This window comes from Lacerta agilis, chromosome 9, assembly GCF_009819535.1.
Source record: "Lacerta agilis isolate rLacAgi1 chromosome 9, rLacAgi1.pri, whole genome shotgun sequence".
NCBI classification, from domain to species: domain Eukaryota; kingdom Metazoa; phylum Chordata; class Lepidosauria; order Squamata; family Lacertidae; genus Lacerta; species Lacerta agilis.
This window is the reverse complement of record NC_046320.1, coordinates 10,458,605-10,476,298: the sequence shown is the minus strand read 5'-3', so window position 1 is coordinate 10,476,298 and position 17,694 is coordinate 10,458,605. Positions and strand designations below refer to the sequence as shown.

General features: G+C 50.0%; 1 protein-coding gene across 1 annotated transcript in view; it reads left to right on the top strand.

The window, feature by feature from the left end:
• Window positions 1-17,468, top strand: part of SEMA7A (semaphorin 7A (John Milton Hagen blood group)) — a gene marked incomplete at its 5' end in the record, with an annotated part of 56,035 nt that extends 38,567 nt beyond the window's left edge. Inside the window, 8 exons of the mRNA XM_033160719.1 lie at window positions 6,938-7,083; window positions 9,915-10,093; window positions 11,731-11,839; window positions 12,869-13,055; window positions 13,442-13,557; window positions 15,001-15,167; window positions 15,717-15,790; window positions 16,436-17,468. Of these exons, the coding sequence (XP_033016610.1) occupies window positions 6,938-7,083; window positions 9,915-10,093; window positions 11,731-11,839; window positions 12,869-13,055; window positions 13,442-13,557; window positions 15,001-15,167; window positions 15,717-15,790; window positions 16,436-16,818 (1,361 nt within the window). The remainder of the gene's footprint in view (window positions 1-6,937; window positions 7,084-9,914; window positions 10,094-11,730; window positions 11,840-12,868; window positions 13,056-13,441; window positions 13,558-15,000; window positions 15,168-15,716; window positions 15,791-16,435) is intronic.
• Window positions 17,469-17,694: the final 226 nt, after the last annotated feature.

Below are 17,694 nucleotides of genomic sequence, written 5' to 3'. Positions count from 1 at the left end.
AGAGCATTTAACCTGCCTTCTGTAGTTGAAATTCAGGATGTGGGTCTTGTGGCCTTCTAGGTGCGGCTAGACCCCATCTGCCACCCCCCCCTTTGACCACTGGCCGTATTCCTTGGGGATGATGGGAGTTCAGCCCAGTTGGTAAAGAGCGGGTCAGGGTCGACACTGGCATGCCGTATTCTTGGCCAACTGCTGCCCCCTTAAATTTTCCAAAAGTGCCCGGTAGCTGCCCCTGAAACCTTTCCCGGTGTCCAAGAGTGACCCCACCCCCAGGGGCATTGAAGGGTGTTAAAATTGCAGCTCCGGGCCGCCCAGACTCATTTGGCGTGTTGCTGCTTCCTGACATTTGGGCCGGAGGAGCTCTGAAGGGGTCCCCTGGGAGGACATTTCATTGAGAACGCTCCTCAAACCTGGAGCTGGCTTTAATTCTTAGCTGTGATTCCTGCATAGCAGGGGGTTGGGCTAGATGACCACTGGGGTCCCTTCTGACTCCAGAATTCTGTGAGTCTGTGAACCGGGTGCCAGGAGGATAATGAAAACTCAAACCACATGCCTTCTGAATAGTTTCTATCCAAGAGCTTTGATTGCACTTAATAATGATCTCAGGGTCAGTAGTAAGTAATAGTAAGCAGTGAGTAGTAAGGAATGAGACAGGCTTTTAGGTTATGCTATGCTTTTAATAGGTTATGTTATACTCTGGATTATGTTATGTTTTAATAGATTATGTTTTAATAAGGATGAGAGTGTTGGAGATATGTGCAAATGTGTATGGTAAATCCGGTCTTTGGGTGTTTGATTTTCGTTGTTGTGTATACTGTGTATATACGGATAATGACAATAAATAAATCTAAATCTAAATCTAAATCTAAACTGGAGCCCTTTCCATAGGGGCATTCACACATTACACTGATCCAACAAGTGTACTTCCGGTGCCCTTCTGTGTACCCCAATAGTTGAGCTGTACGGTGGTTCACAGGTACCCTGCAGCAATTCTGCAGTCTGCATATGCAAGAGCTCAGCTGTGCAAATCAACAGTGTGTGCTCTTTTACACAAGCATTTGCACTGGTGTAGAGACACCTTGATGCGGGTGGTGCTGTGGGTTAAACCACGGAGCCTAGGGCTTGTCGATCAGAAGGTCGGCGGTTCGAATCCCCACGACGGGGTGAGCTCCCGTTGCTCGGTCCCTGCTCCTGCCCAGCTAGCAGTTCGAAAGCACGTCAGAGTGCAAGTAGATAAATAGGTACCCCTCCAGCAGGAAGGTAAATGGCCTTTCTGTTTCTCTCTCTGGTTCGCCAGAAGCGGCTTAGTCATGCTGGCCACATGACCTGGAAGGCCAATAAAGCGACATGAGCGCCGCAACCCCAGAGTTGTCCTCGACTGGACCTAATGGTCAGGGGTCCCTTTACCTTTGGAGACACCTTGAAGTTACACCTGTGTGGGGCGTAATAACCAGCCTTATGAGATATTAACACAACAAACCTGCTCATGGGAGGCGGGAGGAGAACCTGGAGATTTTCAGGGCATCCCCACTTGGAAACAAGCGTCACGGCCAAGGGAGAGGAGGAAGTTGCCACATTAAAACCAACACAACCCTTGCCCCAGAGGGAGCGGCTCAGAGCAGGTGATAACAGCACAGCAGGTTTCCCCAGCGGCAGGAGGATCCGCAAGAGCCTCAGGTGACGTTAGTGTTCCGCTCAGCAGATCCCTGTGGAGGAACCTTCCCCACTGAGATCACATAGGGTTGCCAGGGGCATTTCCACTACACAACGCAGGTGGCCTGCAAGTATTTCTCCTCTGCGGGGACACCTGCGTCATGGGTAGCAAGAAGAGTGATCTCAGTTCTCCCAGGTGGGTTGTTACGTAGCCACTTCCGCCCATGACAGGGAGACGTCTGCAGGATTGGGGGGATTCCTGGGAGTTGCAGAAGCACAACATATCTTTGGGGCGGGGGCAACTCTTAGGGAGAGGGGAAAACCCTTCTCCCCCAAAATGAGCCTGATGAGGAGGACTGAGCATGCTCAGGGGCAAAAGAGTGCTGATTGGCTAGCTAGGTTGGGTAGGAGACAGCATGGAACGGCACCTCATGGACACGCCACGCAGCAACATTTTGTTGCAGCTTCCACTGGTCCCATCTGTTTGGGGCGTGTATGCCGCCTCCTTCGCTCATCCTCCTTCCTCACATTTGTATCTAACGTCTCCTCTAAGGAGCTCAAGGTGGCTTACACTGTTTTCCTCCTTCCCATTTTATCCTCACAACAGCCCTGTGAGGTAGGTTAGGCTGAGAGTGAGTAACTGGCCGAGGGTGACGCCTGGTAAACTTCATGGCCAAGTAGGGATTTGAACCCTGGTCTCCCAGGTCCCAGTCCGACACTCTAACCCAGGGGTCCCCAAACTTACCTGGCCTTGGGCCGGTTCCTCCGGTGCCAATTGCGCAGTGGGCCGGAGGGTGGGGTTTTTCCAGCATGGCGCAGCACTGGAAATAGCTTGTGCGCATGCGCAAGTGTCATTTCTGGCGCGGCGCGGCACTGGAAATAGCTTGTGCGCATGCGCAAGTGTCATTTCTGGCGTGCAGCACTGGAAATAGCTTGTGCGCATGCGCAAGTGTCATTTCTGGCGTGGTGCGGCACTGGAAATAGCTTGCGCGCATGCGCAAGTGTCATTTCTGGCGTGGTGCGGCACTGGAAATAGCTTGTGCGCATGCGCAAGTGTCATTTCTGGCGTGGCGTGGCACTGGAAATAGCTTGTTCGCATGCGCACAGGCCTCCGCAAACCTGGAAGTGCACCGGAAATGACGCTTGCGCATGCGCACAAGCTATTTCCAGTACCGCGCCTCGCGGGTAAGAGCGGGCTGTGAGGGATCCCACTCCCTCCCCTTTCGATTCTTCCCCGGTCGTGACTCTCCCTAAGTTTCACTGACCACTAGGATGAATCCTTCAGTGGTTATATGGGAGTTGTCTCTGGGGTACCTCAGTGCTTCACGTTCGAAACAACTCTTGCCACCTTTGGGATCTCCCGCCCTGGGTTCCCAAACTACTGCAGCTTGCCTTCCCTTTTTGGCAACTGCGTGGCACCTTTGGCTTCCCTGCCCAGTCCTCTGTATGCCAGGAAAATAAGCCACCCGTTCCCTCTATCACAGGAAACCCCTAGTGCTTTTCCCCTCAGCCACACCTCTTGAGGCACTGACGCACTGCCACAGTCAGCGAACGTTTAAGTACTTTTAACTTTATTAAGGTAACTTGAAAACATGGATGTCTTGAGTTAATACTGGTACAAATCTTCTTATATAATTCAGCTCAGTTATAATCTTTCCAGCATCCCGTTAGCAATGGTAATGACCTTTCCTCCCATTCCCCAAAGCCTAACCTCGCAGTTTCTCTTTCTAAACCTCCACACCCAACTGCCAAACCCCCCAACTGCCTTTCCAGGTTGTTCCCCCTCCTTTTAGAATGTCAGGTAGCTCCGCCTCCCAGGGAACACCTACTTAACATGGGAGTGATAGGTTAACCCATGATGAACCAGGCCTTATTCCGCCACATTCGTCCCACCCCCAAAGTCATTGCATAGGCATAGTTATACATTTTAAACAATGCCGAAGCAATGTATTGGAGCTTAATCAAAACCAACAACTTAGTATTTCCCTTTTGTACACAACATCTATGTTGCAACATAACTTAACAAATAATTTACCTTTTCCTGTATCTTATTTTCACCATAACAACTAATTTGGCACTTATACACATTTCTAATTTGGAATAACATTTGCTATCACTCTAAAGGGTCCATCCCAGGAAACCTCGAGCTTCCGCTGTCGTCTGGGTCTCAACACCATGACTTGGTCACCAGGTTGGAAATTCCGATCTCTGGCGTGTGCGTCGTACCATCTTTTCTGACGTAGTTGTGCTCTTTGTAAATTACAGGATGATAGTTCCTTGAGCTCCTGTAAATCACTTTGTAGTTCCAGAAGATAGGTTGAGATGTCAGCACTCTCAACGGGTTCCTTTTCGGTCCAGGCGGACTTTCCCATTCCGGGCCAATAAAACCACACTTTTATTCTGTCTCTGGTTTTATTAATGCCTAGATAAGCAGCCATGGGTGACTCAAGTGCCAACTGTAAAACTTGTAGTCGGTAGTTCCGGGGCAAAACCAACTTTTTTTTTCATTTTCCATTTGGCTGCACCTTTTCTCCTTTTGGCTATTTTCATTTTCCCCTTGGCTGCACCTTTTCTCCTTTTGGCTATTTTCATTTTCCACTTGGCTGCACCTTTTCTCCTTTTGGCTGTTTTATGACGTCTCCCTTCTATTGCAGTAAACAGGCAGGGATTCTCTAAAGTCACTTCAGAGTCAGGACCCTGCACCTCATCCCACAAGTCTCTCAGAGATTCATCTTCCCTCTGTTCCACTAAAACCTGGATGCTAGATTCCTGTGCATTTGGTAGCGTAATCAGTACTTCCTCTCCCACAGGCTCTGTGTTTGGTGCATAAATGGCAGGATTTGAACCCACAAGGGCTTCTGGTTTCGCTCTTGTGATAGCATGTATTTGAGGTCTCCGGTTGGCTAGGTCGTTGCCTATCAGGATAGGAACCTCCAGATCATCCCAAATACCCACTGTCCACTTGCCATTGAAATCTTGATACTGAATATTTACTTCTGCTACCTGCACCTCAAACTCCGGTCCCCATATACCTTTTATGCTGTAAGATTGGTTTGGGAGATATTGCTCCTTAGGAATACAACTAGGTCTCATCAGAGTAACTTCCGACTCAGAGTCCTGTAGTCCCACTAACTCTTGTCCATTTACCCTGACAGTCTCCATAAATTCCTTATTAACCTCTTCCTCAGCTCTCCAGACCTGCATAACTTTTGCAGAAGCCTCTGTTTGACTATACATTGGCTCCTGGACTGGTGTCTGCAGAAGGTTTTTAGTATCTGTTTGAAGTAACAGTTTTACTGGCTTCGCAACAGCAGCTGCAGTTTGTGCTTTGACCAATAGAGGGCATTTTGATTTGGCTCTTAGCCGTATCTCCTCCAGCCTCAGTCTTCCCAACTGCAATTCTTTCTCCATAGCGAATCTCTCCTGTTCTAATTGTACTTTTAATTTTTCAGACTGCATTCTCTCCTCAGCAGCTATCTTAGCCTTTTCCTTTTCTGCCTCAACCTTGGCTAATTGTATTCTTTCAGACTGCATTCTCTCCTCAGCAGCTATCTTAGCCTTTTCCTTTTCTGCCTCAACTTTGGCTAATTCTAATTTAAGTTTCATTAACTCCAGTTCGGAACTCGGATCTTCCCTTGCCTCAGATCCTTCTGTTCTCTCATCTCCCTTTGCCTCTCTAGCTTTCCTCAAATGTGCCATTTTCCTGACTGGAAAATCTTATCAAAATCACACAAAACTTGGCGTGTGGGCTTTGTATTCGAATCGCGACGCTGCCACCAATAAATGTGAGGGATCCCAATCCCTCCCCTGTAGATACTTCCCCAACCGGGACTCTCCCTAAGTTTCACTGTCCACTAGGATGAATCCTTCAGTGGTTATATGGGAGTGTCTCTGGGGTACCTCAGTGCTTTACGTTCGAAACAACTCTTGCCACCTTTGGGATCTCCCGCCCTGGGTTCCCAAACTACTGCAGCTTGCCTTCACTTTAGGCAACTGCGTGGCACCTTTGGCTTCCCTGCCCAGTCCTCTGTATGCCAGGAAAATAAGCCACCCGTTCCCTCTATCAGAGGAAACCCCTAGTGCTTTTCCCCTCAGCCACACCTCTTGAGGCACTGACGCACTGCCACAGTCAGCGAACGTTTAAACACTTTAAACTTTATTAAGGTAACTTGAAAACATGATGTCTTGAGTTCTTATTGGTACAAATCTTCTTCTATAATTCAGCTCAGTTATAATCTTTCCTGCCTCCCGTTAGCAATGGTAATGACCTTTCCTCCCATTCCCCAAAGCCTAACCTTGCAGTTTCTCTTTCTAAACCTCCACACCCAACTGCCAAACCCCCAACTGCCTTTCCAGGTTGTTCCCCCTCCTTTTAGAATGCCCCCTAGCTCCGCCTCCCAGGGAACACCTACCTAACATGGGAGTGATAGGTTAACCCATGATGAACCAGGCCTTATTCCGCCACACGGGCATCGTCAGGAGGGCGGATAATTGGCTTGTGTGGGCTGTATCTGGCCCACCGGCGTTAGTTTAGGGACCCCTCCTCTAACCACTAGGCAACACTGGCTTTGATCATTAACTTGTGAGAAATAGTCGTCTCAGTCTCACTGTAGTGAGATATTGGCATTTCCCCACGTATTCTGTTCGTCGTTAAGGTGGGTGCCCTTATCTGAGAACTTCATGTGTTCATCGGTGTTGAGCTCTGTGATGGGGTCTCCTAACAACTCTCTCAGCACCTTTAGCAAACTACAGTTCCCAGGATTCTGGGGGGGGGGGAGAGAGAGCCATGAAACGAAACGTTCAGAAAAGGGCAGCCAAAACGGTGGAGCGACTCCCCAGGAAGAAAAGTTGCAGCCTTAGGGACTTATCAGGTTGGAGAAAAGGGAGAGGAAGAAGCGACGCGATAGAAGTTTGTAACATTATGCCTGTCGTGGGGAAAGTGGGCACAGAAAAGCTTTCATCTCTCTCTTCGTAACACTAGAACTCATGGGCATTCAGTGAAGCCGAAGGTTGGGACATTTAGAAAGGGCTTCTTCTCACGGCACAGAGTTAATCTATGGAACACCCTTCCACAGGAGGCAGCAATGGCCACCAGCTTGGATGGCTTTGAAAGAGGACTGGACACCTTTATGGAGCACAGGGTACTAAACTGAACGAGCTATGGGCCTGATCCAGCAGGTGACTCCTATGCTCTTAAGATGCCTCCTCTGCCCAGACTGCCCTAGCTGAACGTCCTGCTTAGTTCCTTCCTGCCTCACGGCCGCTCTGTCTTGTCCGCCTGCAGATCCGCAGTTTGTGAAGGCTGCCATCATAAGACAAGAGGAGGCTTACAATGACAAGATCTACTACTTCTTCCGAGAAGAAAACCCCGACTGGCCGAAGAACGCAGCCGCCCCAAGGAACGTCTCCAGGGTGGCTCAGCTGTGCAAGGTGTGTGTGTGTGGGGGGGGTCCTCTGCTGGGGCCTCTGGGTGCTCCATGAGAAGTCGCGGGATCAGCTGAAGATCAGACCCAGGGGCCACTTACTCAAGAGTAGTCTCATTGGTGTTAATGAGCAGGACTCCCTTGGGCTAAGTCATGTCAATGGGTATCACACTAAATACTAGTGGTTTGGGAAGAAGTAGCTGCGGTTACTTTAGGGCCGTTTTCAGCCTGAGGGCCCAATCCTCTCATGGGCAACATCCTGTGTTTGTGTGCGGGGTGGGGTGTGTGTGAGCAGCAACCGGAGGGGGGAATGCAATACTTACCTTTGCATGGTAAGCTATATTCAGCCATTCACACACATCCAGCTGAGATCACACACACACACAAACACAGAGTTGTGGCAAAGGGAATATTTTCTTCCCCTTGAACCATAACCCCCAGATTCCCAGCTTTCACCTTTTTCAAAAAGTGTTAAGATTCTAGCATTTTTAGAACCTAAGATATGAGGCAAAATGTGCAAGTACAGTGGTAACCTTGCAAGACGAATGCCTCGCGCAACGAAAAACTCGCTAGATGAAAGGTTTTTACGATTGTTTAGGTGACTCGCAAGACAAATTTTTCTATGGGCCTGCTTTGCAAGACGAAAATGAAGGCAGAAAATGCTTAGAGATACGTAGAAAACAAAGAAGATTGCTGACTCGGTACTGTAAATGGTAGCAATTAAGGAGCAATTGAGCCAGCAGGAAAGCGGGGTGTGATACAGTAAGCTGCCCTTCTTTACCCACAAGATGTTACTGTTACTGGTTTAGCAGCTCGCAAACAGTGAGAGGAAAAAGCCCTCACTGCAGCAGGGGTTTTAAAAGGCTGCTTTATGCCTTCGGTAAAAGCAAGGAGATCATGGGTTCCATGATCACTGCAGATGGTGACAGCAGTCACGAAATTAGAAGACACCTGCTTCTTGGGAGGAAAGCAATGACAAACCTAGACAGCATCTTAAAAAGCAAAGACATCACCTTGCCAACAAAGGTCTGTATAGTTAAAGCTATGGTTTTCCCAGTAGTAATGTACGGAAGTGAGAGCTGGACCATAAAGAAGGCTGATCGCCGAAGAATTGATGCTTTTGAATTATGGTGCTGGAGGAGACTCTTGAGAGTCCCATGGACTGCAAGAAGATCAAACCTATCCATTCTGAAGGAAATCAGCCCTGAGAGCTCACTGGAAGGGCAGATCCTGAAGTTGAGGCTCCAGTACTTTGGCCACCTCATGAGAAGGGAAGACTCCCTGGAAAAGACCCTGATGTTGGGAAAGATGGAGGGCACAAGGAGAAGGGGACGACAGAGGATGAGATGGTTGGACAGTGTTCTCGAAGCTACTAACATGAGTTTGGCCAAACTGCGAGAGGCAGTGGAGGATAGGCGTGCCTGGCGTGCTCTGGTCCATGGGGTCACGAAGAGTCAGACACGACTGAACAACTGAACAACAACAAAAAGCAATCAGCAATCCAAAAAACAAAAAGACAGCAATCAGACACATGGGAGAAGGGGCCGCTGAGGCAACAATGGGTGAATTGCCTGTTCTGCGCCTCACAGCTGATCGGCAGGAGGGGAGGAGTGCATTCTCTTGCGAGTGCGGGGAGAGAAAGAGAGGACGCAGGACAGGCAAATGTGGGAAAAAACCTGCTATGGCTTACTTCAAGACTTTCAGTACTTTATGACTTTATGACTAAAGTACTGTACTGTACAGAGGTGCCTCGCAAGACAAAATTATCACAAGGCGAAACGACTCGTGGAACGAATTAATTTCGTCTTGCGAGGCACCACTGTATGTGTCTACGCACACAAATCGGGGTGTGGAAGCCCAAGCCCTATGAGGAACAGTTGAGGGGGTTGGAGAACAGAAGATACGAGAGCTCTCTTCAAGCATCTTGACGGGTTGTCACATGAAAGATTGTTTTTTTTCTCCCTGCTCCAGAGGGGTAGGACTTGAACCAGTGGCTTCAAATTATAGGAAAGGAAATTCCGCCGAAGCATCAGGAAGAACTTTCTGATAGCAAGGGCCATTTGACAGTAGAACGGTCTCCACCGGGAGGTGGTGGACTCTCCTTCCCTGCAGGATTTTAAGCAGAGGTTGGACGTCCACCTGTCCTGGCTGCTTTAGTTCATATTCCTGCATAGCAGGCGGTTGGGCTAAATGAACCTTGAGGTCCCTTCCGCCTCTACGATTCTGTGTAACCGCGCTGGCGTGCATTTCAGTGCTGTCAAGTATCCCGTTTTCCCCGGGATTCTCCCTTATTCTAAGCAGTTTCCCGCTGCTCTCCCTTATTTTTTAATTCCCTTAAATTTCCCATTTTTAATGAAAGCAGCTCCTCCCCTGCTGGCCAGGGACTGGGTGGGAAGACCTCGCCTACTTGGAGAGAAAAGCCTCAGCCCTCAAAGCAAGTGGGAGCCATTTCCCGTGCTTACAGGGGGGTGTATTCCTCCCCATGCATCAGCCCCTATCCGTTGCTGCCGAGCCCCTCAGCCGGACAATAGGGTTAGCTGGCGGTGGAGCCTGGCTGCCCTTGAGCAGCTGCTGCTTCCTGTCCTGTTTTGATGGGATCAGACAAGAAGACGATGGGGCTCCATTGCGTGGAGCACATGGCTGCCCTCCTCTTTGCTCCGCTCTGAGCCCGAGCCCACTTGGAGTTTACATTGCTGCTCCGCCCACTTTTGCTTCTGGCTCCGCCCACCACTGACCTATCCCCGGGATAGGTGAGACTGCTGATCCCTTATTTTCAAATCTGAAACTTGACAGCTTTGCTAGCTGCCAACCCCTGACCGCCCTTCCTGTTTCTTGCAGGGGGACAGAGGAGGCACCGGCTCCCTCTCGGCTGCCAAGTGGACCACCTTCCTGAAGGCCACCTTGCTCTGCGTCGACTCTGACACCGACCGGCACTTTAACCAGCTGCAGGACGTCTTCATTGTGGAGTCTGCCAACTGGTCGGAGACGAGAGTCTACGGGCTCTTCTTGAACGAGTGGTGAGTGCCTTGCTCCGTGGTGCGAGGCAAATGAAAGCTAAGGTCACATCTACACTTGGCGGAGGGCATTTAGTTTGTTTGTTTCCTTCAGCCCTGCCTGGAGATCCCATTAGGGATTGGCCCTGGGGCCTTCTGCATGCAGGCAGGGCCTCTGCTATTAAGCTCTGGCCCTCCCCCAAAGGGCTTCCTGCCTGCTGGCCGGAGATCCTGGGGCCTGGATGGGACACCACCAGGAACAACCGTGTGAGCATCACGTGTGACTTCCAGCATGGAAGAAGAGCTTGATATACACATAAAGGACCTGCACCTATTTCCTTGCTCTCACATGAATGTCTCTGGGCATTGAGACTGGTGGTTTTTTTTGGGGTGGGACAGCTTTCTGCCCTATGCAGAATTGGGCCATTTGTCCATCTATCTCAGTGATGTCTGTGCTAGATTGTGAAATGGGGTGTTCCACAATCTGTAGCGTTTACCAGGGTCCGGCACACTTGCGTTGCGTTGCTTTGCTTTCTGTGCCTGGCAACTCCTGGTTATTAGCAGAGTTCAAAGCCACAGCGGAAGCTTGTGTGTAACTGCCAAGGCAGCACAGCAATAATTCACAGAAGCATTGTCTTCTTAACTAGCTGAGTTTATTTACAAAAAACAATAAATCTTCTCCCGGAGTGCTCAGTTCCATGACTGCTCCGGTCGGAAAAACGAAACCAAGAAAAACAGCTCACACAAAGACAAAAGCCCGTATGTGAACTGCCCACACAGTGACCAGTGCGTCACAGCAGAGCACTTAACTCTTTAGGCTCTGATACTCTCCACAGCCTGTGCTGGTTGGCGGTGGTTCTCCAGAGTTTCTGACAGAGACCTCCTTTCCCTGCCTTGCCTGGGGAATGAACCTGGGGACCACCTTCAGGCAGAGTAGCTGCTCTCTGACTGAGTAATGACCCCCCGGTGTCACCGGACATCGGATGGGTGACTTCAGGAGGCAGGGCCTTTTTCAGTGGTGGCACCCAGGTTGTGCAAGGCCCTCTGGTAGAGATCTACCTGGCTCTTCCTTTTAAAAGGTAAAGGACCCCTGACAGTTGATAAGTTGCAAACGACTCTGGGGTTGCTGCGCTCATCTCTCTTTACTGGCCGAGAGAGCCGGCGTTTGTCCGCAGACAGTTTTTCCGGGTCATGTGGCCAGCATGACTAAGCCGCTTCGGGCGAAACCAGAGCAGCGCACGGAAACGCCGTTTACCTTCCCGCCGGAGTGGTACCTATTTATCTACATGAACTTTGGCATGCTTTCGAACTGCTAGGTTGGCAGGAGCTGGGACCGAGCAACGGGAGCTCACCCTGTCATGGGGATTTGAACCACCAACCTTCTGATCAGCAAGCTCTAGGAGCTCAGTAGTTTAGACCACAGTGCCACCCGCGTCCCTCCTTTTAAAAAGTGGCTTCTGAAAACCTGTGAACAAGCCGTTTCTAAGAATTGATCAGATGTATTAAGAGATTATCATAATGGTGAAATGGTTGTGTTTTCACTAGTGTGTTTTTAACACTGTCATTTTTCTTCCTGTAAGCTGTTTTGGTAGTTGTGCTGGCAGAAAAGCAGGGCAGTAAAAAAATTAATCGGACCCCTTGCTTCTCATGCTTATCCCCAGGGAATATTCCGCAGTCTGTGTCTATTCTGTTGGTGACATCAGTAAGGTCTTCCGAACATCACCTCTCAAAGACTACCACGAGAAACTCCCCCCTGTGAGGCCTGGGCAGGTAAGGGAAATGTTAGCGGGGAGGGTTGCAAATTTGCTTCCCTTGGCGGATTTATCACTGGGGCATATCCTCTAGCCAACTTTTTGGGGCCACTGCCCCCCCCTTGGTTCCACGAACTCCTTCCCAGTACCCCCTCTCCCCTCCAAAAAGCATTATTCAGCATAGAAGTTTGCATGGGCCACTAAAGAAGATAATAACCCAATATAATTCAGAACCCTCACAGTTAATTGCACATTTAATCAAAATCCAACAAAAACTATTAATTGAACAAAATGAATGACGCTGGTCCAGGTATACCAACTTTTCAAAGTCTGATTGAGCGAGAGTCTTCGATATCACATTTAGTCACAACTTCACCGTTTTCAATGCGATGTGGCTTCCCAGTATCTCGTTTAAAGTCACTTAGCAGGAGTCTTAAATCCCCACCTCCTGCCGCCCCCTTGCCTCTTAGCGCCCTGCGAGGGAATCCCCCCTCCTCTGCAGGGATCACTGCCTGCTGCTTTGGGGAGCCCTGCTCCAGTCAAAGGGTGACTAGATGTGCAGAACTGAAAGGAGACTGAGAGCTGGTGACTGTGCCGTTTTTGCTGCAGTTTTGCCCGTAACTGACAATGGGTAGTGGTGACCTTTAAATCTGGAGGTGGGGAGTTTTGAAAAGAACTGTACACTCCTGTTATATGTTATGTGGCAAAGCTTGGGAGGAAGATAAACTTGCAAGATTCCTGGAGGCAAAAATTCCATATCACTGCCATCTCACACAGTGCAAGCTTTTTTTTTTTTTTTTTAAAGGAACAAGTTTCTAGTGCTCAAGGCTTAGAGAAGCTTGCAGTCCAGAAGCCAGAAAGGTCCTTAGAGCCCAGGGGTGGGCCATCTGTGGTGCTCCAGTTCCCACTATCCCTGACTGGCACCACAGATGGCAATGGCTGGTGGTCTGGAGGGGGCCACTGGTTCTCCATCTCTGCCTAGTGCAAGCAGGTGGCAGATCCTTCTTGTCACCCCTAATCTGGTGGCCTTATCTGTCGCTCCCAACAGTGTCTAGAAGGAGAACAGCAGACCCCCCACGAGACCTTCAAAGTGGCCGACAGCCACCCCGAGGTGGCACGCAGGGTGAAGCAGGAAGACATCTTGTTTCACAGCAAGCATCGCTACCAGCAGCTTGGTGTCCACAGAGCCCCGGGAGCTGATGGCGGCACCTACAGCATCCTGTACTTGTCCACAGGTACGGTCAAAGCTGCCCCTCGCTTGGCATCGCTGCCCTTGGGCGTTGCTGATCACCTTTGTGCCCTTTTCTCTGAAGCCATGGGAGGGAACCTGCGGCCCTCCAGATGTTGACTACAACTCCCATCACTCCTGGCTGTGTGGGCCATGTTGGCTGTTGGCGGATGAGAATTAGGGCCCGATGACATCTGGGGACCCCAGGTCTCCCTCTGTTCAGGCTGAGGAGCAACCAGCCCAAAGCAGTACTGGGTCGGGATTTGAACCTAGGTCTTCTTGGGCTGCACCATACAGGTCTTAACTTACAGCCTTCATCCAACCATCATCATTTCCCACATCCCCGTTACCTCCTTCCAGCTTGCCAACCTTTCCTTCTGCCCTTTTACGCAGACAGGGGAACCGTCCACAAGGTTGCTGTCTTGCCCACGGGGGCCAGCAACGTCCTGGAGATCCAGCCTTTCCTCTCTCCTGCTGGCATTCGGACCATGACTGTGGACAGTGAAAGAGTAAGGAAGAACCTCCCTTCTTTTCCCTTTGCCTGCTCCATGCTTTATTTCATCAAAGTTCTAGACTGTTTGATTGCAAAATGCAGACCTCCCCTGACTTGTTCCATACTGGGTCGCTGGAATGATGCTGACCCACCAGGGCCATGGCAGAGCAGCAGTGGCTGGATCAAAAAAATGTGCAAAGGATCTGAAAAACGCCTTCCCGCTTTTTCTCTATGGGGTGGAAGGGCATCAACTCAGAATGAACATGCAGGTGTCATAGGAGGAAGGGATAGGAATAATTTTATTGGCCAAGTACCAACATACTTGGAATTTTGCTTCGGCTACATTGCAATATAAACGTACATTATACAACACTATTCCACTCACAATACAATAACACAGCAAAGGAACCCCACCCGTAACTGGCCTCCCCTTCTGCCACATAACTGTGAATTTAACAATTTAATGGCGCAAGGGAAGAAACTGTTCCTGTGCCTAGCTGTTTTTGTATATAAAGCCCTGTAGCGACGTCCAGATGGAAGTAAATCAAACAGATGATGACTGGGATGCAAAGGATCTGCGACAATTCCCTCTGCTCTCTTCCTAACTTGGGTAGCATAGAGTGTCTCTGTTGAAGGCAAGCTAGCACCAGTTACCCTTTCTGCAATTCTTACTGCTCGTTGGCGCCTTTTCTTGTCCATCTTGGAGGCTGTACCGTACCGAGCAGTAATAGAATTACAGAGAACAGTTTCAATGATGCCTCTGTAAAATTGGATCAACACTTCCTGGGGCAATTTAAATTTCCTTAGTTGACGCAGGAAATAGAATGCTAGTGTTGGAAGGGACCACAGGGGTCGTCTAGTCCAACCCTCTGCAATGCAGGAATCTTTTTGCCCTGTGTGGGGCTCAAACCCACAACCATGAGACTAAGAGTCTCATGCTCTTTTTTTCTGAACATGAGGATAATCTGTTCGGGGGGGACGGGACATAAGAGGAGTCCTGCTGGATCAGGCCAACGGCCCACCTTGTCCAGCATCCTCTTCTCGCAGTGGCCAAGCAGGTGCCCATTCTGGGAAGCCCTTGACAAGTCGGACTTGAGCCCTAGAGCCCCTCTCCCCTCCTGTGGTTCCCATCAATTGGTATCCAGAAGCAGCTCTGCCTCCCAGCTGTGGTGGCAGAGCAGAGCCGTCCTGGCTAGGAGCCATTGACAACCCTCTGCTCCTTGAATACACTGGCATGCAAAAGGGGATCCCCTCTAATCCCCTTTTCCTCTGCAAAAGTCGGAGCAATTCCTGTGTGTCACTCAATGACCGTTGCTTTTCCTGTTAGACCGATGTTACCCATTCTCTGGGTACAGATAGGCTGGTCCATGTTGCCCTTCAAGAATATGCATGAGTCATCTCTTAGTCCTGCTGTTTGGAAAGAGCTCGGTGCAGCTGTTGCTTTTATTTTACCTTGCAGAAGGAGCTGTTTGTAGCCTCTGTGAGTGAGGTGGTTCAGCTGCCCATGGCTATGTGCGGGGCGTATAAGGACAGCTGTGAGAGCTGCATCCTGGCGAGGGATCCTGACTGCGGATGGATCAACGGGAAATGCACTTCTGTTTATGACCGTGACCAGCATGGAAATGGGTAGGTCCCACCTCCCCCTTCCTTTCTACTGTTGACAGTTGCCCATTCTATATCTACATGTTCTCCGGCGCATAGAGACATGCGGCAGAGCAAGGTGACAAAGCAGACTTGCGCCATCCCATTGGAGTGCACTTCTGGATGACTCCTTCCTGCATGCAGAAAGTCTTCATCTCAGGATGAGATACTGTAGCCCCACCTTGTTGATGCTGAGCTAGCTTTCTGCTTGCAGGGAACCCTTGGCTAAGCATTAAAGATGTATTTGTTATTTAAATACATTTATGTACCACCTTTTCCTCCTAAAAGCTCAAGGTGGTGTCCATGACTCCCCATTTTATGTGACTACCTGCATGGATCAAGACCTACAGGGAAGAGTTGCTGTGCTCACTAAACCTGAGCTCTTTTTGTTTCTTTGAATAAAGAGTCAACACTGACACCTTGTGAGTTCTTGCTGACTGGCTCCCGACTCCTGTCTTGGATTAGAGGGGCCACTGGCCTGGCCCACCAGGGATCTCCTTACATTCTCTCTCTCTCTCTCTCTCTCTCTTTTAGCACACTGCTACAGGCTCTAGCACACGATCCTGTTACCGATATTTGTTCATCTCCAAGCCACAGCCCTGCTAAAGGTAATGTTTGCAAATAAACCATTTTCTTGCCCTTCCTGAAGATCCGGAACGTGGAGCCATGCAGCTCTCCAGATGCTGTTGGACCTCGGCTCCCATCACCCCGACCATTGGCCGTTCTGGCTGGGGCAGATGGGAGCTGGAGTCCAACAGCATCTGGAGGGCCACAGGTTGCCCCAGTCCTGTTTTAGATTTAGAAGGAAACCAATTGGCCAGCTACTCCAAGCATGGATGATGCCCCTTTTGATCAGCTTTGGCCTTGCTAAACAATAGCAACCTGCCCATTGGGCTAGCGGTGGTCCCTGATCTTGACCACTGAGCATGCTGGCTGAGCCTGGTGGGAGTTGTAGCCCATCAGGTGGCAGGAGGCTGATTTAGGGACCCAAAGGCCATCAGCACAACATCTAGCAGTGCTCTTATGTTCACCAACAGCTGGCGAGCAAGGAGATGGATCTCTTGAGCAGGAACAATGCGCTGTGATTCAGTAGCTGGGGATTTTTAAGTCAACCTTGGTCCCATCATGACCACAGCCACCACAAAGGCCTCCTGAGGATTGCTGTTCCACACCGGGGTGTTCAAGGGGTGACCTCTCTCTCTCTCACACACACACACACACACACACACCATCTGCTCTTCCTTCCTGTCCAGGTGATGACAGCCAGCACTGTGAGAATGTGACCGTGGCACCAGGCGCCCGCTATTACCTCAACTGCTCTATCAAATCCCACCACGCCACTCACACTTGGCTCCGTGACAACCAGACGGTTGCGCATTGCGGACCTGGCCATCGCCACTGCATCCACTTCATAGACAATATGACGGACGAGCTCTATGGCACTTACTCCTGCGTTTCCCGGGAGGATTGGTTTAACCAGACGCTTGCGGCAGAATGCCTGACGAAGCCCTCCGAGGTGAAGATGCTTCTCGGGGAGCCCAGGAATACGATGGCAAAGGGCTGGGCCACCCAAACTTCTTTGTCCCTCTGGCTAGGACTGTTGCATATGGCGGCAGTCGTCTTGCTCAACCATTGAGGACTTGACCTTCTGACTGCCTACCAGCACAAGTGACCAAACTGGACCGCTTTCTAATGTGTCTTGCTCCATCTCAGAAGTGGGCCCCTCAATAGATAGAATTCTTCCCTTGGGCTTAGAGGCCACCTTAGTGGCAACCTGGTGGTGCATAGCTGATAGCAGAATGAAGGAGAGGTTGGTGGCCGTTCTGTCTGCAGAAGCACCGAGATCCTGAAAGACTCCAGAGCAGGACGGGTTCTGCCAAAATGAACGTGATGACATCTGGGTGAAGAAGTAGAACCATTGCAAACAACAAGGCATGGGGCAGCTAAACGGGGCAGAGGGTATGGCTGAGGTGGCCCGGAAGGGCTTGTGAAGGTCTGCGTCAGGCTTCTTCAAAGGCAGGCATCGGGACCCAACACAGAACTCGCGTGCTAAATATACGTTTCCTCAGATTGGACAGCAAACTTTCAGGCCCAAGGTTTATAAGACTTGACGGCCTACTGCATCTTTTTTTTAAATAACGTGTTCTGAATGTTCATTTGATGTTTCTGACATTTTCCAAGCAACGATACATGCTCAGGATCTCTGAACAGTTATAAGGCACAATTAATGTCTATCAAGGCATCTCCAATATGAACTGAGAACAAGGAAACATCTTGTAGGTTCAGATGAAGTCTAGCATTTGGAAGATTCTCCATTAGCAGTAGGTGGTCAACTGGCAATTGACCAGTGGTCTGTCAAGAGGCCACCACCTGGTCTGTCCTGCCCAGTCCCAGATCCGCCTGCTTCTACGCCTGGCAAAGGTGGAGAATGGGTTGGCGCAATTGCCCGTGCTGTGGGGTGTCAGTTTCCTGCCTTTCTGACCCTGCATCAGAGCAGGAACTGAGATGGGGG